Source organism: Rhinolophus hipposideros (assembly GCF_964194185.1).
Source record: "Rhinolophus hipposideros genome assembly, chromosome: 1".
Classification (NCBI taxonomy): Eukaryota; Metazoa; Chordata; class Mammalia; order Chiroptera; family Rhinolophidae; genus Rhinolophus; species Rhinolophus hipposideros.
In genome coordinates, this window is record NC_138047.1 from 57,218,290 (window position 1) to 57,242,660 (window position 24,371).

The window sequence follows — 24,371 nt, forward strand, 5'->3', positions numbered from 1 at the left end:
GTCAAAGTATACTATTTCAAATGAGAAATTAAAGGAAAACTGTATTTCTAATACATTGTCTTTAAGATTTTTCTATTACAGAAAATTAAGTTTTTTTGTCATCAGAGAGGCTATTGCACTTGTTGAATAAAAATGTGTATATATGCTTTGTTTAATCCTTGGTGTACTTTTAATGAGCTTTTAAAAAATAGTATTTTTTAAATGATATTGAACGGAAAAGTTATTTTTACAGTATTTTATGTAGAAACAATGAAGTATCTGTCATTTTTTTTTTTTATATCTCCACTCCATTTCACTTATTTACTGCCAGGTATACAACTCTGTCATACAGAGCTCCTGAAATGATCAACCTTTATGGAGGGAAACCCATCACCACCAAGGCTGATATCTGGGTAAGACCAAGGAAGGTTGACATTTTCTCTAACCAAATTTTTAAAAAATTGATTTCAGTTGATTATATTACCTCAGCCTCCCAAAAGGCATTTCCTAATAAGTAGAAGAATAGTGTAGAGTAGAGCTGCTTATTCAGGAGATGAAAAATGTTAGAACATTAGTATCTTTTTAATCCTGAGATAGAAAGTTTAGGTATAAAAATAAATAAATAAAGGACTTCTATATGATGTAACTTTTTACCACAGTATTTTTTAGAGTTTAGATTATATATGAGAATTAACATTTTTTTTTTTTTAAATAAAGTGGAATTTTCATTGATTACTATGGAGAAGATGATTTTCTGGGGGTATTTTAGGATCTTTTTAATGGAAATTTACATAAGTAAAACTTTTTTTCTAATTATAAACATGCCATTGACTAACTTGTATATATTCAAGTTCTTTATCATTTAGCATATATATCTGGGTTGAATTTTTGAGATAGATCGTGTTTCTCTATAGTTGAACTTTATGTTGGAATGTCAATACTTCTAAGAACTTATTTCATAAGTATTAATAAAATGTTTTGGCTATGTTTAATAAACTATTAGGAAAGTCAATTTTAAATGTGAATTTATTTAAATCCAACCAGTATTTAGCTGTATCTACCACTAGCAACCATATTAGGGATGGAGGAAAAAAAATCCTTTGGGAATACTTCTAGAGTTTACAAGAAAAGCCATGTTTATTTTGTTTTTTAAACATAATGTTCAGAAAGTAGTCGAGCTTAATGTGTGAAACCCAAATCCTGGTTCTCTTTTCTTGGCTTCTTCCTGTAGGGGTTGGGATACCCAAATACTCTTGTAAGGTAATAAAAAATAATATCTTTGATATCTTTTCATCTGTCTGTATAATATACACTTTTCCACAAAACAGTGATTCTTAAATCTCATAGTGGTTGAATTTTTTAATCATACACATAATTGAATCAAATCATGAATAAGCTTGATTTAATTTGATATTGCTTATAGACCACCATCTTGTGTAACTCAAATTCAGTTTGCTTTTCTCAGCATTAACATTTTACTCATTAAGTGGCTTAGAGTTTAATGTAGAAAGCAAATTCAATTGGATCTCAATTGATAAAATCAAGGTATTAGGAGGGGTGATTGTGGAAGTCTTTTCTGGCCTAATTTTGTAACTGCTGTTGAAATCCGTATCACCTAAAAGTATTTCAACAGCAGAGGAAACAACAGATGTCACAGCCCAATTACTGTTTTGAAATCATCAAGGGTTGACTAAAAACTATATATATATATATTCTAAGCACACGATTGTTACCCAATATCTTTTAATAAAAAGGAGAGGGGAAACATTTTTTTTTTATCATTCATTTTTCATCAGACTTATCACACATCAGTATGTGTGCCAAGCAGTATAGTAAGTTGTCAGTGATAACTTTAAAATTTATACCATTTGTGGATTACTATATGGAGTAGTGTTTCTGTAAAGGATAACTGGGTATAGTTGTGGGATTATACATAGATACTCTAAGATAGAAAGAAGCAAGAAAAATAATCAGAAATCAGAATCTGTGTTTACATGCATGACAGAGATACAACTTTAATTTCCATGATATCATTTTTATGCTTAGCTTAGGTGAAACAGAAGTATGCTGTAACGTTTCAGGTATGAATTCCAGAATATGTAGTAAAATACATTAATTCATATTGGTGAGGAATCATATTTCTGATCTAATTTCAGGACAGTACTGATTCAGAGAGTTATGATACTGGGGTTATCATAATACTGAGGTGAAAGTATTCATTTAGCTTTGTATTTGGGGATTTTTTTTTTTTTTGCCTGGGAGTTTCCATTGTAGGTTATTTTTATCCTGAGATCTAGGATGCTGATTTTATTAAGCATTAGAAAATTCAGTGAGGGATGCTTCATGTTAATGAGGAAAAGGGAAGATGATTGCCTTCAAAATCAGGTCATTTGTTTTCTCCTGTTTTTTGAACAATTCTCATTGTATCAAATGGATAAAGAGGAAAATACCTTTGGGATGAAAAAATTAGGACACTTCATTATTTTCATACATGTGAAGAAGAGTATCTTAGATTTATGTTTTTTTGAGTACATTGACATTGCTGTCTAAAATTGTTATATGGGAACTCCCACGACGTTTACTCTAACACAAGACACATTGCTAAAGGTTTAATTGACAAGATAAAATGGGCTAAAATGTAGATCTCTTTTGCCTAGACTGTCATCTGGGTAGGAAAAAGGTGTAATTTAATGTAGAGATTACACCATTAATAGTATTTTTTTTAGTGTTGTTAAGGGAGCCTTATGTTCAGTTTACTGCCTGCATGCTAAAAATATTTTCTTTACAGAGCAAAGCATCAGTTTTTGTGTTTTTTTTTTTTTACATTATTTTAATTAAAATTTATTGGGGTGACAATGGTTAGTAAAGTTACATAGGTTTCAGGTGTACAATTCTGTAATACATCATCTATAAATCCCATTCTGTGTTCACCACCCAGAGTCAGTTCTCCTTCCATCATCATATATTTGAACCTTTTTACCCTCATCTACCACTCCACTCCCCTCTTACTCTCTGGTAAGCATCATAAATTTTTTTAAGCCACATTGAACTAGTTATTTCTATTCAGAGTCTTTACAATTTTGTTAGTCATATAATAAATAACCCAGTAATATCTTGGAAAGAATATATTGAAATTCCTACAGCCTTTAAATTTTTTTCATTGGAAGACTGTTATAATATTGAAAATAGCAAATTATTGAACTCACACAACTGTTTCTGTATTTTGTGATCTTTATAGTATTTATAAAACTTAGTATATTTGTTAGTTGCATTTGTTAAGTTGATATGTGGAGAAAATGCAATAAAGGAAAGCCAATTGCTAATTTTTAGATGGTAAGGCCACATTTCAGTATTGCTGATATAATTGTGTACTGTTGGATAATTTTATACAATCTGTTTAGAAATAGAAATGCCCGTGATACTATTAAGGCTTGTAGGTGACACTTCTTGTGACAACATAATGATTTCTTGAGCTAAAAATCACATTTTATGACTGCTTTTCAGGTTTGAGCTATTAGCAGTTTAGCTAGCAAATTGTGTTTTAGGGTTTTCTGTCTTCATTGTCAGTCTGCAAGTAGATTTATTGCTGCTGTGATGTCTATTAAGCTACGTAAGTGAAGCAGACAGAGCCTTTCCTTTTTGAATTTTAATATAATTACCCAGGCAACAAACATTAGTATACTAGAGAACAAAGTCATAGGATTCTATACAGGAATAGAGAATTAATTTTTATTATATGAAATAATGGTGCATGCTTAGTGAATAACCAATACAAATGTATTAATGGTTGTCTGATGAATTTAACTGTGCTGGCTAATTCATATTTGGAATCCCAGGATTTTAAACCATGTTTTATAGTGAATTTTTAAAAATTGCTGCTAGAAGGAGCCTTGTGCTTGCTTACTTTATTGGTTATATGCTAGTTATATACTAAATATATGTTTTTCTTGTGGAAGAAATAAAAGTATAATTTTTCCCCCCAAAGGGACCAACCACTTCTAATTGTAGTTATTCATGATCTAGAGTTATATGACACCGTGTTTCCCTGAAAATAAGATGTAGCTGGACCATCAGCTCTAATTCGTCTTTTGGAGCAAAACTTAATATAAGACCCGTCTGATTACATTATATTGTATTATATTATGCCCAGTCTTATATTATATTAAAATAAGACTGGGTCTTATATTAATTTTTGCTCCAAAAGGCGCATTAGAGCTGACGGTCCAGCTGCATCTTATTTTCATGGAAACACGGAGGCGTTAATTCAGCCAGGTTGCCACAAGTGTGATAGAAAAACATGGAAGTGATACCGTTAAATGTCTTCTCAAAAATTAAGCACATTAATTTGTTGCAGCAGTAATTTTTAAAAAGATTGATTCAGTATAGAAACATTAGGCTTTCAAAAATTTTTTAATAATGTATTTAGGTTATGGTTTACTGCTATTTTTATATCTTGTGGTTAAGTTGATTACTTGAACTCTGATGATATTCATGCTTCTTTGTTTTACAGGCACTGGGCTGTTTACTATATAAGCTTTGTTTCTTCACTCTTCCTTTTGGTGAGAGTCAGGTTGCTATCTGTGATGGCAGCTTCACCATCCCAGACAACTCTCGTTACTCCCACAACATACATTGCTTAATAAGTAAGTACTTGGAAAATTTATGAGAAAGTTGTAGGATACTATACTTAGAGTGCACTATTTACGAGTGTATCCTTTCACCTAAATCTAGTCTTTTAATTTCATTTATTATAAGTCTATGAAGCTATAGTAAATAAAAACATTAAAAAAAGGTGTTTGTACACTCTTATGGGAATGAAAGCAGCCTAATTCCTGATTAGTAAATGGATATTTTTAAACTCCTAGATAAGCTTTTGTAGAACACAGAGATTATGTAATTAAGGAAACTGGAATTTCTGGAAAAACTTACAGCATAACATTTTTCAGCTTTGATCTTTTGAAATCCAAATATCCAGATCTGTTGCTTCTTTGGATCAAAGTTATGCTAATTTTAGCTTGTAGCTTATTTGGCCACCCTTTTTAATATCTATTTTTTATTGATTATAAAATGGTTATTGGAAAGCAACCTATTAAGTATAGTATCAGAATGGGTAGGCCTATGGACCGTTGATTCCAAAAGAATACTTGACTTTTCTATCCAGCCTTCTCTAAGATTTTTTTCTTCTTTTGGATACTGTAATTTAATGTTTTTATATACGTATATGGTAAAATTTCTAGATAAGATGATTTGGGGGAGGGCGAGGACCATCAGATACTAAAATATATTAAGAAGATGCAGTTTTTAAACAGCACCTCTTAGCACTGTTTTAATTAAAGTGTTTCTAGTGTTCTCCATTTTCTGCATTTTAAATGTTCAACTCAGTGGAGAAAAATAGATGGGAATACAAAAATTTGTTAACAATTTGTAGACAATAAAAATCAGGCTGGATCTCTACCTTAAACTTTATGCTAAAATTTTTGATAAATCAGACTTCAATGTAAGAATAAAACAAACATACTTGAAAATAGGTGTGAACTTATTTATAACACTGGAATGGGTAAGCTATACGCTAGGCATTAAATCTCAGGAATTAGGAAAAAAAAATCAATCCATTAACATATAAATTTGAGCCATTAAAACTCCTCCCTCATGAACCCCAGCATAAAATTAAAATGATCAATTCGGAAAAAAAAAATTAGTTGCACATTTGACAAATGGCTAACTCTTGTAATTTATGAGGCTCATGTAAATCAAAAAGAAAAGGGAGACATTCCAAAAGAAAGAAGGTAAAAAAGAAAAGCATAAAAGGATACCTAGCCTCACTTTGCAAAATTATCTTTTAAAGAACAATCTTTTTATTTCTATAACATGGATTTGTTCACACTGTTAGAAACTGGAGAATTATGTCAGTTGAACACAAAAATTATGTTGCTTCACGTGGGATATTTTTCCTAGGCAAGGGGAACCAGAGTAACGGGATGGAGGAGGTGGTGTTCTAACTTACAGGGTGAAGGAAATAGCCTGAGCTTGGCTCCTGGACTTCCAGTATGAATACTTTCAGCTCTTACTGGAGAACAATAAGTATGAGTGCTTGTACCTGAGGTTTTCTTCCCACAGAGATTTGCCTCTCAGTTTTGTGTGACTCTCTACTAATGGTGGCCCCTGAATAGCAGCTTCTCTGACCCAGAGTTCTGCTTTTATCTTGTTGATTGAGCACCTCCCAGCTTTGTTTTGATGTGTTTTTATATCCTTGTGGCAACCTGCAGCCAAGTTAAGCTACCTGCCTGAGCAGGTACCAATTAATGTTTTTGTCAATGCTCTGGTGACAAATTCGTATAGTTTTTCAATGGTCTGTCCCAATCTAGTTTTCCCATTAGCCTTGTTATTTTTAGCCTGCCATTTTGCAGAATGTGAATTTTTACAAAGAGCAAACATATCCTTAGAATACATTTGAATAAGTATTAGACCCCTAACGCACTCAATCTTATCCAGTTGCTTTCCTCCTTCATTGTCCAAAAATTAGGACATCAAAAGCGTAAAAGAACTCTGATTAATTGGAATGCTCAAAGAATGGATAGAGGAATTTACTTTGGATGTTGCATGTTCTGGCTAATTGAAGTTTAACCTTTTATTGAAGCCCTTGTTTTAAGTCCTTGTAACTGTGACACTGTTTCATAGCTAAGTGATAAAGTTTTAATCACAGTTGAACTGAGGATTTTGTTGGGGATCTTGCAATGTCTTAGAAACTCTGAAGATTTTCATTGGACAATACTATATGAGAGACTGGACAATATATACCCTGATTCATGATTTAGTTTGCTTAAAGTAGTAAGATCTTATTTTCTTATGTTTTTTTTCCCTTCTCTGTGTATGTATATGTGTGTTTATGTGTGTGTAATGGCAAGGCTGAGAAGCTGAACACCTGCTAATTTTAGGATCTAATTGATGCTTTATTGTGCCACTTATGCTCCCTTTATTTGTCAATAAATGTACAGATTTTAGTTTTTTTGATGTTAGTATAAATTTGATCATTTATCAATGTTTTCCAACTTACTTCAGAGATCTAGGCAGAAATTTAAAAAAATAGTAAAATAAAAGTATTGAAGTAAATGTTGATATTTTATCTCCTGTCAAAGGGTTTTTATGGACTTTACTTTTTAAATATTGTCTTCAGTAGTAAAAGCTTAAAAAAGAGATGTTTTTTTTTTTAAAGATTTTATTGGGGAAGGGGAACAGGACTTTATTGGGGAACAATGTGTACTTCCAGGACTTTTTTCCAAGTCAAGTTGTTGTCCTTTCAGTCTTATTTGTGGAGGGCACAGCTCAGCTCCAGGTCCAGTTGCCCTTGCTAGTTGCAGGGGGCACAGCCCACCATCCCTTGCGGGAGTCGAACTGGCAACCTTATGGTTGGGAGGACACACTCCAACCAACTGAGCCATCCGGGAGCTCAGCCACAGCTCAGCTCAAGGTGCCGTGTTCAATCATAGTTGCAGCGGGCGGAGCCCACCATCCCTTGTGGGACTCCAGGAATTGGACTGGCAACCTTGTGGTTGAGAGCCCACTGGCCCATGTGGGAATCGAACTGGCAGCCTTCGGAGTTAGGAACGTGGAGCTCTAACTGCCTGAGCCACCGGGCCGTCCTGAGAGATGTTTTTAAACCACATCATAATTATCTATAATGTGTAATTTTTTTTTAGAAAATATTTGGATTGTTTGCAGTTCTGTTACTTATATTTTTCACATGTGACCTTGCATGTTTTTTACCATATTATGTAGGTTTCTCTGTCTGCTTTTATAATATATAATTAGTGTTTTACATTTCTTTGAAATAATCCTATATTCAGAAGACCAGGAATTGCCTAGCTATGCTCATAGTTTTTGAAAGTGAAACTTTGTATTGCCATTTGTCTTTCTATGCAGTATAGTTGATCACACATAAGATAAAGTATTAAAAAGACGTATAGGGCCAGCCTGGTGGCTCAGGCGGTTAGAGCTCCATGCCCCTAATTCCAAAGGCTGCCGGTTCGATTCCCATATGGGCCAGTGGGCTCTCAACCACAAGGTTGCCAGTTCAACTCCTCGAGTCCCACAAGGGATCGTGGGCTCCGCCACCTGCAACTAAGATTGAATATGGCACCTTGAGCTGGCCTGCCACTGAGCTCCCGAATGGCTCAGTTGGTTGGAATGCATCCTCTCAACCACAAGGTTGCCAGTTCGACTCCCGCAAGGGATGGTGGGCTGTGACCCTGCAACTGGAAAATGGTAACTGGACCTGGAGCTGAGCTGCGCCCTCCACAACTAAGACTGAAAGGACAACAACTTGAAGCTAAACTGCACCCTCCACAACTAAGATTGAAAGGACAACAATTTGACTTGGAAAAAAGGCCTGGAAGTACACATTGTTCCCCAATAAAGTCCTGTTCCCCTTCCCCAATAAAATCTTTAAAAAAAAAAAAAAAGACGTATATCTTTTTAGTTTTCACAGTTTTACTAATTTTAGTTGCATTTCTTTTATATGATTAGGATATTTGAAAATGAAATAGCCATGCCTAATCTTTGTTAAACTGTATCGTTTGTAGTTACATAAGTATTAAATATTATGTTCATCACTATTTGGTCAAGAGTAATTATTGTTACCTACTGTCCATAAACCTCTTTAACTATTTTCATTATACTTCTCTGCAGACTTTTCTTCTTAAAAATAGCTGAGTCAATTATTTAGAATTTTTCTCCTTAGCTCCTGTAGACTTTTCCAATAGACGAGTAATAGAGATGGATTGGGGGGTGAGAAGAGAAGCACTTTCCATTTATGGACCTAAGAGTTGAAAAGGACATAGAGAACATTTAGAGGAGAATGAGACGCAAAACTAACAGGATTACCAAATAGTTATGATGAGTGAACAGAAGGCTGGTTGCCTCACCTTTGTTTTAGCTTCTGTTAAGGTTGTTAAGGAAGTACCTGGTGGAAATGAAGAACAAGACCTCTGGAGCCAAAGTGCCTGGCCTTCCATCTTCTCTGTCACTTACTTGGTATGAAATATTGGGCACCTCCATTTATTTCCATCTCATTTCTAAAATGAGCATATTAAAAGTAGCTACCTCTTAAGGTTATTGTGCACATTGAATTATAAAAAGTACTTCTTAGCATGTGGAAGTACTCAGTAAGAGATGGACTTTAATAATATCATCATCACTGCTGTGATAACTACCACTCCCACAGGTACTGATATCTACTAGAATTCTTCCTGAGCTAACCTGATTTCTGATTTTCTGGGTAAAGACCAGGGCATCTGCTGTCAGATAACTCATTAGGATGTGCCTTCCCTGCAGATACTTCTTTGGATGCTTTGAAGCAGAACTTGGTTTTGCAGGTTAATGATGCATCTACCAAAGGCTTACCCTAAGTTATCCAGTATTGCAGAATATATTGTTAAATGTAACTATTTTTCTCACCCCTTACTTTGGGCAGTGATGTAGTGAATCATAATGAACAGCAGGGAAAGCTTTGTTTTTTCTAGTTTTTGCGTCTGCTCACTTATTGTTGCTTTATGGTTCTGTATCTTAGCTCTTACTCTTTTAGCAGCTATCTATCAGGTTTAAATTTATTTATTTTTCAAATTGAAATATAATTGACATTATATTAGTTCCAGGTACACAACAAATGATTTGATGTATTATGCATATATTGTTAAATGATCGCCACAGTAAGTCTAACGTTCTTCATCTCCTGTAGTTACACATTTTTTTCCTTATTAGGAGACCATTTGAGATCTACTCACTTAGCAACGTTCAAATATACAATACGGTATTGTTAACTGGAGTCACCATACTATACGTTATATCCCCAGGACTTAATTTATTTTATAACTGGAAGTTTGTACCTTCACCCATATCACCCACCCTTAGCCCCCACCTCTGGCAACCACCTGTCTTTCTCTGTATCTATGAGGTGTTTTTTTTTTTTTTTTGAAAGATCCCATGTATAAGTGTATTTGTTTTTCCTCTGTCTGACTTCTTTCATTTAACATAATGCCCTCAGGTCCATCCATGTTGCTCAGATGGCAAGATTTCCTTCCTTTTTATGGCTGAATAATATTATTCTCTCCCTGAGGGGTGTGTGTGTGTGTATCACATTTTCTTTATCCATTCATCCATTGATGGACATTTATTATATCTGTTAAATTAGGTTTCATTTCAGTAGTCCACAGAATAAGGTATGTAGGACATATATACCTAACATGTAAATTTCTATAATAATCTCTCTAGGTTAACAGATTAAAAATAACAAGTTAATGCTTGATGTATTTGTGGTTGCAAAATTAGAGTGGGTAGTAACTCTTTTCAAGTAACTCTTTAGGTTACTCTTTTCTTCCAATTTACTTACAAGTAGAAGTCTGTGGCAGAGAAAAAGTGTCTTTTTTGGAAGGAAAATTATTAAATTTTATGCAGGAACATTCTTTTGAGACTTGTACCCCAAAGTATTTTCCTATTAAATTTACTGAGCTGTTAGATTAAAGATGCTGGTTTAACTTTTACTTCTTAGGTCTGGGCGTAGATCCTTCGTTTTACGTGACTGAATGGGAACTCCTTTATTTAATTTTTGGTTTGAGTCCTTTATTAAATCATGATTTAATTTGGCCACCGCTATAGCAGCAGTAGCAGCTCTTTCAAATGCCTTTTTTGTTGGAATGTGCATGGATGTTGTACTTTCCTATGTAAAATGAGTACAAACATAATTCAGCTGCCTCACGTAAGTGTTTTTTAATCAGATATGTCCTATACATCAGTTGGAACTATTGTGGTTTAATCATACACCAACTTGAATGCTGAGACTACTTTGTGTTCTCAGGTTGTATTAGTGGTGTTGGTGTCACTAGAAAGACTCACCGAATTAAGAGTAGCAGAGAAATATCCTTTCATTTCTATGTGGATAACTTTTTTAAAAGCGATTTTATATTCGCAGTAGAATCAGGGATGGTGAGACTGGTCCCACGATGGTTCACATGATCATTTTAAGCTGCGTAAACAGGGGTATATTCTAGTTTCTCTGCTTTTATTTTTATTTTTTTAACTTAATGTCCTTGATGAACTGGACAGATAGATATATTGCTTAATTCACTCCTTCCCCTCAAGAGCATATTTTTGTAGATGATACAGTTTTATTGCCATGAAGTAGGAGTTAATAAAATACTAGAATTGAGGTTTAATTATTGTGAAAATGGCTTTGGATCAACTACTTAAAAACTAAAGTTATCATTCTTGGTAGATGTGCCTCAGTCTTTAGCTGGATTAGAGCTGATACCTTTACCCTTCAGATTCTATCATTCAGTGGTTTAGGAGCGTGTTTTGCCACCCATTCTTTTGGACAGTTTGAGAAATCATATTGTTTAACTTAAATGCTTAAAGATGCCTTACTGAGTTTATTTCCTTTTTCTTTTTTTAATGGCTGATAATATCCAGTATAAAAATATTCAGAGTTAAAAATGTTGTCATATTCTTTCTACCCGTGGGTTTCAGCCTCTTCATACTTTGAATTTAGAGCCAAATCAGAGATGGGTTACAGGAGCTCATCAGATAAAACTGTTAACTGATAAAGTAGATTGCAAAATGAAATTTACATCTCATGCCAAATTGACCTGTTATTCTGTATTCAGTCCCCAAATTTATTCACATCCTTCCTGTCATAGGCAGTACTGGAATATCTTAGACTTCTTCCAGAGAAGTAAGCCACATGCAAAACATGGTTTCACAGAGAACATACATGTCCTAAGAATAAACTGTCCTGAAAGAAATAGTAGAGATGGGCGTGGGCATGTGTAGGGGCCTATTTCTTTCTTCTTCTTCTTTTTCCCCCCTAGTCTAACAATTGAACAAATAGGTGTCTTTCCCTTGGAGGGGAATGAGTTATGAGTTATAGTAATAGAGAGAGATCACAGCACAGTGGTTTTCAAACTGTTTGACTGTGATACACAGTACTTTCATAACATTGCTTATGCTTACCACATTAATGCACTCCAACATATTCTGTTTTACTTTATTAAAACCAGTGCTAATCATGACCCTTTAAACTGATTTTATGTCACATAAATGGGATCCATACAGTTAGACAAACTAAACTGGCTCTTACAGATGTATTCCCACATGGAAACATGAGCTAGGGGAGTTAAGAGTTCCTTTTGTTTGCTTATAAAGTGATATCATTTCTACCCACAGCCTGGCTACCTAATCATTAGAGGATGTCATGCTATCTTAACTTGAGAGGTGGAATTACCTATACAGATATTGGATGGAGAACATAAAATCTCAAATGTATTTATTTCCCCTCAGTGCTTCTCATCTACTATGAAAAAAGAGAAATAGATGTAGGATTGCCTAAAGGGTCATTCTGTTCCTCTCTAGATGCTTAAAAAGCTTTCCATAGATTAAGGCAGGCCAGAGAAGTGTATTCTCATACTGTACAGTTCTCTGTCCCTATAGAATACCTTCTACTGAGCTGCATTTAGGTGTTATGTCACTGGTCCACATGGAAGGAGTGCATAAGACATTACCTTATGTTACTCATTGTAATACTTTTTTTCATTGCAATTCTTTAAGGGTAGTGTTCACACAGTGTGAGCCATCTTTAGAAAGACTCAAAGGAGAATTTACTCTTTATTTTTTGTATCAGGAGTGGTGCTTTTTCATAGCACCTGGTTTATTTTTGTATTAGACACAGTGATTCATGTAATGGATCATGTTGCCCTATTTGTGTCAACAGCTAGAAAGCAGAGAGCTAAATTTGCAGGCTACATATATAAGACCAAATCATACGCAATTTCTTTACTGACATCATCATCTTGCGGTTGTTTTTTTTTGGCCTATCAGCCAAAAAATTTTTTCCCATTATTCCTAATGTTCTCATATATTTAAAAAATCTTATAGTTTGTATGCTACTTCAAGTCCTTTATAGGAATGAATATTTATAATTAGCTATTGCTGAAATTAGGTTTTAAAAGACAAATAAACTGAATTGTTAGAATAGAAAAATAGAAAAGTTTGTGAATTTGATTAAGTTTCTTGATTTGTTTGGTTTAAAAAAATTATTTGAGTAAGCATTTATTGTTAAAAATCTATTTAAATTTATCCCCATATCATGGACAAATGTTACTTTTAAAACATTTAATACCTATTGGTATTAAGATAAAACATGATTTTGGAGGATAAAATAAACCTTGTAGATTACTCAAATCTTTTCTGGAATGAGGTTGCATATAAGCTAATAAATATTAGAATTAAATGTTTTTATTTATTTCCATCTAACAATGGTAATAAAATAATAAAAAGTTCTGTAAGTTGTACATGTTATCCTTTTTAAGTACATAAAATCGTTACATACAGAATACTTTAAAAACCGAGTTTACAATTTCCCAAATAAATTTCTGCTAAGTTTATTCTATCACTTGCCAAGCACTGTGTTTTTAACCAAAATAAGTTTATCACGCTGTTGGAGATGTATTATACATGTTTAACAGTTACTTAAATTTGAAAAGAGGATTTAATTAATTTTGATTTATAATTTTAATTTAGCCATTTATATACTCTGATCTCTGTAGTTTTATTAGCAAATTTCAGGATATTGTCTAATGCTGTAAACCTTACATTCCAAATACGTTTAAAAATGATTTGAACATTATAAGAACTTAGAGTTAATCAATGAATCAATGAGAACATGAAGATATCTTAACAAAATATGAAATTTTCAATTACAGAATTGTGTATAAATGTCAGCGTTTTTCTGAAATTGTAAATTAACAAGTCACCCAAGAAATAGGCAAATGGTATTGGTCAATGAGGTTAGGAAAAATGTCAGGCTATCAAGTAGTGCTGTAAGGTTGGTGTGATATCTGTTCATCATTGAGCCGTAAAACTCAGCTCATACTTCTGAACACGATACGTATAAATACAGAACTGTTAGCATTAGGATGGGAAGAAAGCGTGTTTTTGGAAAACTAGACTGTCAACCCTGTACGACTTTTATTAAATAGATTATAATGCTATAAGACTATAATCTAGTCTTTTCTCAGTCATTCAGTATCACTTAAAAAGTAGAAGTATTAGATAATAATGAAATTAAGGACCCCTATTAAGTATGGCCCTGGAACTTGCATGAATAATTCCCCAGTGTTCCTAAACTAATTTTTTGTTTTGTGTTACTTTCTTAGAAGAATATTTATATTTGTTAAACATCCTTCTGGTACAGAGTTGTTCTGTGACAGGTTTGTCTTTAGCTTGGCATAATGCTTTAAGTTCATGTATAAGTAATGATTTCTATATTTTCTACAAACATTAACAAAATTTGTTAGAATCATCACTGATCTTAGAATGGAAATATATATAATGCTTTGAATGTGCCCTTAAATAGCTTCTGTGTTCAGTGAAACTCAACATTTTGATCTATTCTTGCAGGGTTCATGCTTGAACCAGATCCAGAGCGTAGACCTGATATATTTCAAGTGTCCTATTTTGCATTTAAATTTGCCAAAAAGGATTGTCCAGTCTCCAATATTAATGTAAGTAGTTTTTAAAGTGGGATGTGAATTTAAAATCCATTTTAAGCACACACATACACACTTTTCAGAGTTATTTGTTTCATGACAAGTAGTCTAATAGTGTGTTTGTGATTAGTGTTTTTGATATAAAACTACAGCTGCCAAATTGTATACTGAAGTGCTCTGGGGAGCTACAGTAGACTTGGGGGCAATACATGATATTTTATATATTTGAGAGAAACACAATGACATCTGTCTGATACAGCACAAACAACACATTGTTTGGGCCAACCTATTTAAAAAAAAAAGACTTACATATTTTGGGAGGGGTCGGGAACTAGGAGTGTCATGAAAAATTACTGAGACACTAAGCACTCTGTACACTGAGAAAGTTTGGTTACGTTTGGTGTAAAGAGCATTGGCATTATAAATGGAGAGACCTAGACTCAATTATGTCTTTATCAGTGACTAGTTTTATATACAGTCATCCCTCAGTATCAGCTAGGGATTGGTTCCAGGAACCCCCCCTAGATACCAAAATCTGCAGATGCTCAAGTCCCTTATATAAATGGCGTGGTATTGTCATATAACTTGTGTGATCTTCCCGTATACTTTAAATCATCTCTAGATTACATACACTCCGTAATATAATGTAAAAAGTGATTATATTGTTTAGGAAATAATAACATGAAAAAAAAGTCTGTACATGCTCAGTACAGATGCAACCATCGTAGGCCTACCTACATTGTACACATCAGCAACAACATAACATTTTTCCCCCCGAATATTTCCGATCCGAGGTTCATTCAGTCCGCAGATGTGGAACTCATGGATGTGGAGGGCCGACTGTATTTTGGGAAGTTTCTTAATATTTGTTTCTTTTTCTGTAAAACAGGGATAGTAATTATGAGGACTTCAAATAATGTAAAACCGAATGTCTAGTTTAGTGTTGAGCTGGTAATAGTTAGAATCATTCAAAGGCTTTGAATTCTATTCAGTGTCTATCTACACGCTCTACTTAATCACATCAGATTCACTGGGTATGGCATGTCTCTGCTAATTTTGATACAGGTCCAGAATCATCACTGATTTTAAGCCATTCTCAACTTCATAAAGGTCATTCTGGCCTCACTCGATCTTACAGATTTTCCTTTGAATGTAGTGCAATCCATGCCTCTAAAAAAAAGAAAGAAGCTGGTACCTCTTTTTTTGTTTGTGTTTTGAAGACCTTACTATGTCTGTGTAATACATTCTTTGTTGAAGCTGAAAGTCATGCGGTTCTAACATTCTAGTAATGAAAGTGGCTTTATTTGACATTTGACTGGAGATTTTTAGCTTTTCATTCCGCCAGCATTTATTGATTACCTGCTGTAAGCCAGACATTACATAGAGCATATACAAATGAGTAAGTAATGCTTCTGTTCTTGTTTTCTAGATTTTGTTTTCAGCGGTGTTATGAAAATTATTTGCAATATGTAGAAACAACACTTTATCCATATGCTTGGTGTTTGCTGCTTTTTCTAAAGTGTGAAAAAGTCATTGACTACAAATATTAATATAATTCTTCTTTTTTAGCCAAGATTTGTGTGTTTGTAAAGTGGATATAATGATAATGTTCTGTTCATTTTTGAAGGGTTTCTGTAGTACATGAATATGAAAGTGACATTTGTGTAACATGCATATGTTTGTAGATTAGATCTGGCAAATATGTGTGAATAATTTGTAGGTATCTGAGGTGAAAGTAATATACGAGTGTCTCACAGACAGTACTTTTAAATTTTAAGCATATATCCATAGCATTTAAATAAAGCTTTGTACAATACAGTAAAAACTAAAATGACAAGTTTTATTTTTTTCTGCCCAGAATTCTTCTATTCCTTCAGCTCTTCCTGAACCGATGACTGCTAGTGAAGCAGCTTCTAGGAAAAGCCAAATAAAAGCCAGGTAGGCAAAGCTATGGTGAAATTTGAAAAGGCTTTTTTAAAAAGGGAGCTCGTTCTCATTTTTAATCCTAGCACATGTAATTAATTAAATATTATCTACATCCCACAAAAAATGTTGTGTTTCTTCTTGAATATGGTGTAGAGTACAAGTACATACCAAGTACAAAATAAGCATTTTTATATTAGAGAAAGGGTTTGATATCAGTCACACTTGAACTGCTCACTCTCAGCAATAAAGAAGTGATTATGTAACTGATGATGTTACATTGGGTCATTTTGGGGGGGTGTTGTCATTATTCATCACATGACAACTCTAATTTATGAAATGTTATGTTTTGAGTTTATAGCCAGTGTGATTTTTTTTCTAATTTAAGGCAGGAAAAAATAGCTCTTATAGACAACTATTTAGAGCATTCTAAATTCATAAACTATTTCATGTTTTCTAATACATATTTATAATGTATAAATGTGTATTACTATGTATAACTTATAATACTTTTAAGGCTGGTAAAGAAATATGTTTTAAATCATTTTTCATAGTTATTTACTGCATTAGTGAGTTTAATTATGTAGGTTAATACCTGAATCTGATTAATGATTGAATTAATGATTAATTTCTTTTCTTATGCTTTTTTTGAGTTTAATAGTTAATAAGCAGGACTATATTTTAGATTATCATATTATATGTTATGTAACATCAGGTATAATGTTACATTTAGTGAGATTTCTTGGGCACAACATTTTGTATTGTGTTTTACCTATACGAATTATTTTATTTGACATAAAATATATTTGTCATGTACCAGTTATATGCAAGATATAGATACTGGAAATGCAAACAAAAAGAAGCAGTGTTTATTCCCAAGGAGTTCACATTCTAATGAAGATAGACAAGTAGAGAATTCCAACCTGACAGATAGATATCAGGCAACTCAGAGTGGAGGAAGGAAAAGACCTGGAGCAGAGAAGACAGGAGCACAGAAAGAATCCTTTCCCTGGGGGTGGGGGTGCTGAGCTGTTGCTTGAAGGATAATAATAGTCCATCACCTGGAATGGTGGGAGTGAAATTACAGCAGGCAGGCACTTCAGGCAAGAAGAATGGCCTTTGTAAAACTGCAAGGCTGGAGCACAGGGTACACATGGGAGTGGTGGGAAGTGAAGCTGAAGAAGTAGATAAGTACATCAGGAGCAACTTTGTTTATGTGTCAGGCTGATTAATTTGGCCTTCGGCCTTTAGGCCAGTGAATTTGCAACCTTGCATTCAGTGTTCAGTTCTATATGGGACCTGGTTGTACCGTGTTATCAATAATCTATTATTTATAAATTGTTAAATACCATTTGGGAATGACTTAGTTTTTAAAAACATATGATACCACTCTGAAAATATTGTATTCATTCATTTGAATTTTAAAATATTTTTGAGTAAGAGATGAAAGAGTGAAATTACATCTAACTTGCAGGAATCTAGCCTGACAAACTGTGTGTCCTATCTGTGACCTATCTGTAGTTAGCAACTGTTGTAGAGTTGAGTGGTAATTATGAAGTATTGTAGAATTGTCAGCTGAATTTTACTGTTAGTTGTGTTTTTTAATAATTATTTTGTCAATGAATAAATCTTTTAAGAAAGCAGATAGATTTTAAAAAGCGTGAGTCAGCTGAATAAAAATAACGATGCTTTGTTTTCACCATGACACAAGTTATAGCTATATAGTTATAAGCAAATGAAATAGTTAACACAGCTGAAATTCAGTACTATTCATAGTATGCTAAAATCTATACATTATGTATCTTAAAAAAATAAGATTCATTGGTCAGTAATACCTGGGGTGCCAAAGCAAATATACAAGTGGACACTTTGGTCAACATTGCTCAAGCAGTCATTCATCATAATCAGAAGTGTCTGGACTCTGATGGTAACCACTTTGAGCACCTCTTGTAATTGCAGAAGTCAAACATGACTTGTATTTATCTTTTGTGATCGGGTATATATTGAGTATTACAATTTTAATACAGTTTTCCTTTCTTAAAATGTGTACACATTTTTTTGGCACCCTCTGTATAAATTAGGGTTTCCAAGTGGGACTTCCCACCCATTCTCAGGAATTTTTTTCGCTTTCCCATTCCCAAATCCCAAGAAAAATTGATCGGGAAATTGGGAAAAATCGGCTCCTTGAACCCAGGTGGTTGGTAGTATCGGCCGTCACCTTGTGGAAATGATTCATCGTGGAGAACAGAAAACAGTTTATATCTCGGGATTTGGGAACAGGAAAGTGAAAAAAAATTCCTGAGAATGGGTGAAAATTTCTGCCTGGAAACCCTAGTATAAATACTATATTGATAGTATCAGTAAAGAACTTGAAAAAATTTAAATATATATAAAACCTAATAAAAAAATAAGTCTTTTTTTCCATTAAAAGACATATTTCCATGGGGATGGTGGGAGGTGAGAAATCTTTAAATATCTATTATCATTATTGGCATGTTTTAAAGCTTTTATGAATATTATCCATCTGCCTTGCCTTCAATCTGTGACATTGTTTGCTTTACTTCTTAAAAGCCCCTTTCCGCCCCTAAAAATCTGCATCTGCTCGTGGGACTGTTAAACACGTGAAACCTATGTGACATATCTGAAAGGTGAAGCGGTTGAGAGTCACTGTCCTGGCACATGGAAACACTGAAGGATTTTAAGAGAAGAGAGAGTGTCTGCATTTTAGGAAGATTGCTCAGGTGGTAGGAGGAGAGAAAAGCAGGGAAGCAGAGAGAACAGTTGTGTGTCTCAGTTGTACCAGTGCAGACGAGGTCCTGCAGCAGCGTGGTATGAGTAATTACTAAGCCTTTCATTTCAGTCAAGTTTGTATCTTCACTTTGCCTAATCTGTCCAGGCATTTTCTTCCCATTTCTTCACACAGAATGTTCAGTTTCTTTTCACTGTCTAATGAAAGCATATTTATTTTTCGTCTCCAGTTCCTACCTGAAACCTTCTCTAGCCAGTTTAGGGTAAAGGTAGAATTAATTATTCATTCATGAACTTTGGCAGTACTTGCTTGGCACTGATTATTTTTATTGTGTTAAATTTTATTATATTTTTATGAATACATGCCGTACCTCTGTAGGTGTACTGTAAATTCTTTGAAGACAAAGTATTGTGCTGTGTTTGCTGGCTATCAGTAATTGTATATTAGATATTGATACATTGGTAAACTGAATTAGGAAACACTAGACTAATCAAAGTCTGCAGAACTTCAATATGCTTTTCAGAGATTTCTTATACGTGTGTGTTGTGAATCTCTATGGAACTATTTAGAATAGGAACGAGACAGGGTGAGAGACCTGGCCTATACTGCCCACATAATAAAGAATGGATAGACAAATAAAGATTGTATACAATATTTCCCCCGAATTTCTTGAACGTAGGGAGTACAACGTTGGTTTTAGTGCCACATCCATATTTTGAATTCAGTAAATATTTGATTATCATTAAAATGAGATCTTTTATTGCCTTTTAGTTCAATTCTAATATGACTTGTACCATCCCCATCCCATCTAAAAACATAACTGTTATATTTAGAATGTATTTCTACAATTTTCTAAAATCTGTCGATTCAATTTCACTTTCTTAGAAAGATAGTTGTGAACAGGGCTCCCTCTTGTGGTACATACAGATATAAGAAAACTATAGGTCTGTGCAGTTACTGTACACACAGGACTTTCTCCAGAGGCAGCAGACGTGCACTTAATAAATCATGTATACAAAAAATTTAAGTATAAAATCACTTGAAAATATGCTCAGGCAACTTGGTAAAGAGATTTTATTGCAATCCTGTTGAAAAGTGAATATATGACTATTAAAAATTATTTGAGTTTTTGTACTGAATTTATAGAAAGCAAAAGTTAGTAAATAATGCAAGTTAAAGGTTTTTCCTGGGTTTTCTTGAAAGAGAAGAGCAAATATCTATATATTCTCAAATTATATTTAGTGTCTCTTGCTTTCCAAATTATGCTTACCATTTGACCTTCCAGGTCTGTGGCCTAAACTAAGTCCTAGTGGGAAATTTTTATATAATTTCCACTCAGTGTTTTAAGTACAGCAAAGTTAAATATTTAAGAAGTTGAATGTGAGCGGGTAGCTCCACTTGTTAAAAGTTTTGGCTTTTTTTGTTTTATATGTCCGAGGGTGCAGTCTTTTCTGTTTTCTTTTGTTAAGCCTAGAGTCCCAGCTAAGGAAGACTATTAATTTGTTGTTTCTTATTTTGATTTATCTGACTGGTTCAGAGAGTTGGCTATTGGTTTTGTCCAAAACCTTATGATAAGGTTTCTGTTTGTTTCCTTTATTTCATTTCCTTAAGAGCAATATTACACTCTTTCTGCCAGCTTCAGTGGCAGACTGAATGATAGCATACTGGTTTAAAGAAAATGGCTAGATTTATTTATTTTCCTATCTTCGTTAAGTATTTAATACTTGAGAATGAGACTTAGGAAGGAGCCACGAAGACAAACATCCTCATAATGATTACAATGCATCTTTTGAAATAGATGCTTTATAGAACCAAGAATAAATTAGAAATGATCCCAATATTGAATGAAATTTGTTCTTGTGTTGCAGAATAACAGATAACATTGGACCAACAGAAACCTCAATTGCACCCAGACAAAGACCAAAGGCCAACTCCACTACTGCCACTCCCAGTGTGCTGACCATTCAAAGTTCAGCAACACCTGTTAAAGTCCCTGCTCCCGGTGAATTTGGTAACCACAGACCAAAAGGTAATATAGTCCTGCCAATTACTAGTAAGCTTACTATTGTGAAATAGATAACATAATGCTTCAGGAAACTTACTGCTGATGTCTAATCAGCTCAGCTAATTGTTTTCCTGAAGTTGTAGGCAAAGGTAAGTTATTGGCATATAAGAATATGGCATACAAAGCTCATGATTTCCTTATCCGTAGAGTCATCAACTAGTAGGGTTTGTGGTTGATAATAAAGTTGATAATAAAGTTCAAGAATATAGAAATTCTGTATTGTATTGGAAAAGAGCTCTAGCCTTTCAAAGTTCTGTCTTTGCACTGAATCTAGAGTCTTGGCAAAGGGGACTGTCTTGGGCCATGTGGACATTACAGTATAGAAATTTGTGTTCTCATCTCATTTTGAGAAAAATTGTTTTTCTAATCTAAAATATCTCCTAAGCATTATAATATAGTGTGGAACCTAAAAAAATTTTTTTCCCCAAGGAAACATCCCTAATATTAGAGAATAAGTAAACTTGTTCTCTCAAGGGTTGAGGGACATAACCTGAAGTCTCACCTCAAGAAAACCCTGTTTGGCACTTAAATTCATGATATCTGTTTTATTTTCATGTTAAAATATTTCCAATTAAATTGTTTTAAATCAGGATAAACCTGGATTTGAGTCCTATTTCTTCCATTTTTTAGTAATATATGTTAAGAAAATGCTAATACCTGCCTTATAGGATTGTTGTGTAAGGATTAAATGACGGCTTAATATGATGCCTGCCACATAATATTTCCTTAAGAATTGTTAACTATTAACTACCGTTATTGCTATGAAGTAAAGTATGTGCTCAGGTTAGACAATGTTTTGTTACCTGAAGTATTGTGGCATTCCTCTGTGGTGATCAGGTATACCAGATGGAGGAATATTCCGTGGAAAAGGGGAAAATAAGGGAATTTGGAATCTCTTGTGTCCAATTCTCATTTGACCATTTCTTAGCCTCTTTTATAAAATGGGAATAACAGCTACTTTTCCTATTATAAGGAGTAAAAAGCAAGGTATGTGGTATCGAGGAAAATTCTGTTTCATAGTAAGCATTCAATGTTAGTTTCTCTTTTTTCTTCCTTTTTGGGTTTGGAGATGCTATTAGTCTATTATGTATCACTGCCCTTCAGCCAAAGACCGCCAGAAACAAACTTGTAGTTGAACAAAAGGGTTTTATCACTCGCATACCTTGGGAATCTGTGGGAGTGTCTCAGTAAGATGGTGTTCGAAAAACCTTATTAAGGGATTTGGGCTTTTTTAAGTAGCTTTGGGGAGACTTTAAGGAAGTAGGGCTTTGCTCTGGATTGGAAGCTGTCATGAAGCTAGGATATGCTATAATTAGGTATCTTAAATTTTATCTGAAAGGAGGGAAGCCAAAGCCTCAGTTGGTAAAGAAGCATCGGTCAGTCACCTTAGAACAGGGAGAGGTTTGGTCACTTTTGTGGTTTGGACAATGTTCCTGATTTTTGTCAGTGTCAGGACATGACTGTGGAGTGATCTTGTCCTTATCCTTTAGTCACAGAGCGGCTTTGTCTGATGTTGGTATTCTGCAAAATTGTTTGTGTTCATCTGGAGTACACCATGGCCCAGCTATGAGTGTCAGGCCTGTTCCCCTTGTCAGGGGCAGCACTTCTCCTTCATACATGCTTCCAGCTTAAGGTGGAAAAATAATACTCTTTTTCTTACATATGTTCATCTTTTACATTTGTCCCCCCATTAAATATTATACAGAAAGTAACATATGAAATGAGTGTATTCCTTGAAAATATTTAGACAATCCAGAAATATTCAGAGAAGAATCATTCTTTTCCTTCCCAGAGCAATCTGGCAGCAGTTTAGTGTGCGGCCTCCCAGTCCTTTTTACGTTCCTGCATGTACACATACAGCACAGATAATTCATGTTGGGTTTTGGATACAGTATGAATACATGAATTCATCCTATAGATAGTTTTCTGCAATTTGATTTTTTTTAACTTAATGTATTTTGGAAAGCTTTTCACAATCAGTGCATATAGCTCTACAATGTAGAGTAATAGGGATGATATTTCATAGTATTAATATACCATAGCTTATATAGCCATTTAGCTTGTTTCCAATATTTGCTACTATTAATAGTATTGTGGTGTGCATTCTTATAACAGACTTTTGATTTTCTTGTTAGAACATTTTTCTGAGGAAGATATTAAAAAACATACTTACTTAAAATTTGTTAGATATTGCTAAATTGCTATCCAAAAGGACTTCAGAAATTTATATTGCCATCAACAGTGTGAGTGCCCTTTCATTCCTTTCTTTTTCAACACTTGATAGTGTCGGGTTTTTTAAAATGTTTCCCTATTGATAGGTGAAACTTTTGTTTATATTTTAATATTCCTGATTAATAGTACTCTTTCATATGATTACTGGCCATTTGTTTTCTTCTGTGAATTAGCTTTTGCAATTTTTTATGAGATTTGTCTTTATTTTTTATTGCTCTGAAGGTTTTATTTTTATATATTTTGAATATTAGCTTTGCCAAATAACTATTTTCTTCCTATTTATCATTTGTTTTTAACTTTGAACTCATTTAACTTCTGTGAGCCTTCAGTTTCATCATTTGCAAAATGGAGAATAATAGTATGAGGATTTAATGATGTACATACTTCAAAATATGTTTTCATGTGGGATTCTTGTGATGCTGTTTCGGAGTTCTCTGGTGCTCTGTGGCCTTGGCTTGAGAACCAAGGAGCTCTGTTCAGGTTGAATGATGTTATTGCATGATGACTATTGGTTTGTGTTTGGGCTTCACCCCCAGCCACGAGTGTTTTCCAGCTAGACATCTGGGCCCTAAAAGAAGAATGGATAGCTGAAGAGCATAACTTTTTAAAACTCTTTCCAATTAGAAAGAAATAACACTTAAAAGGCTAATGGTGGTTATGTCTGTGAGGTGCAATTATAGTTGTAATTTTCTTCCGTATATTTTCATAAATATTTTCAGGAGTAATTAAAATGAACAAGCGTTTTCTTACAATTGGAAGAATTAGAAATAGTTATAAAACTATTGTCATAGAGTGTTGTACTTAAGACCCAGGGAGGTATGAAGATATTAACATTGATGAAAAAGAATCCTTCTCTTCCTCCTTTTACTCTCCCTCCTTTTGTTCCCTA

At 33.9% G+C, this 24,371-nt stretch overlaps 1 protein-coding gene across 2 annotated transcripts in view; it reads left to right on the forward strand.

Moving 5' to 3' along the window:
• The window catches only part of BMP2K (BMP2 inducible kinase), a 113,638-nt gene that overhangs the window by 54,361 nt on the left and 34,906 nt on the right, over positions 1 to 24,371 (forward strand). For both annotated transcript variants that reach the window (XM_081054089.1, XM_081054090.1), the window contains exons 6-10: positions 311 to 392; positions 4,490 to 4,622; positions 14,425 to 14,528; positions 16,372 to 16,451; positions 21,054 to 21,214. In XM_081054089.1, the coding sequence (XP_080910215.1) occupies positions 311 to 392; positions 4,490 to 4,622; positions 14,425 to 14,528; positions 16,372 to 16,451; positions 21,054 to 21,214 (560 nt within the window). The remainder of the gene's footprint in view (positions 1 to 310; positions 393 to 4,489; positions 4,623 to 14,424; positions 14,529 to 16,371; positions 16,452 to 21,053; positions 21,215 to 24,371) is intronic.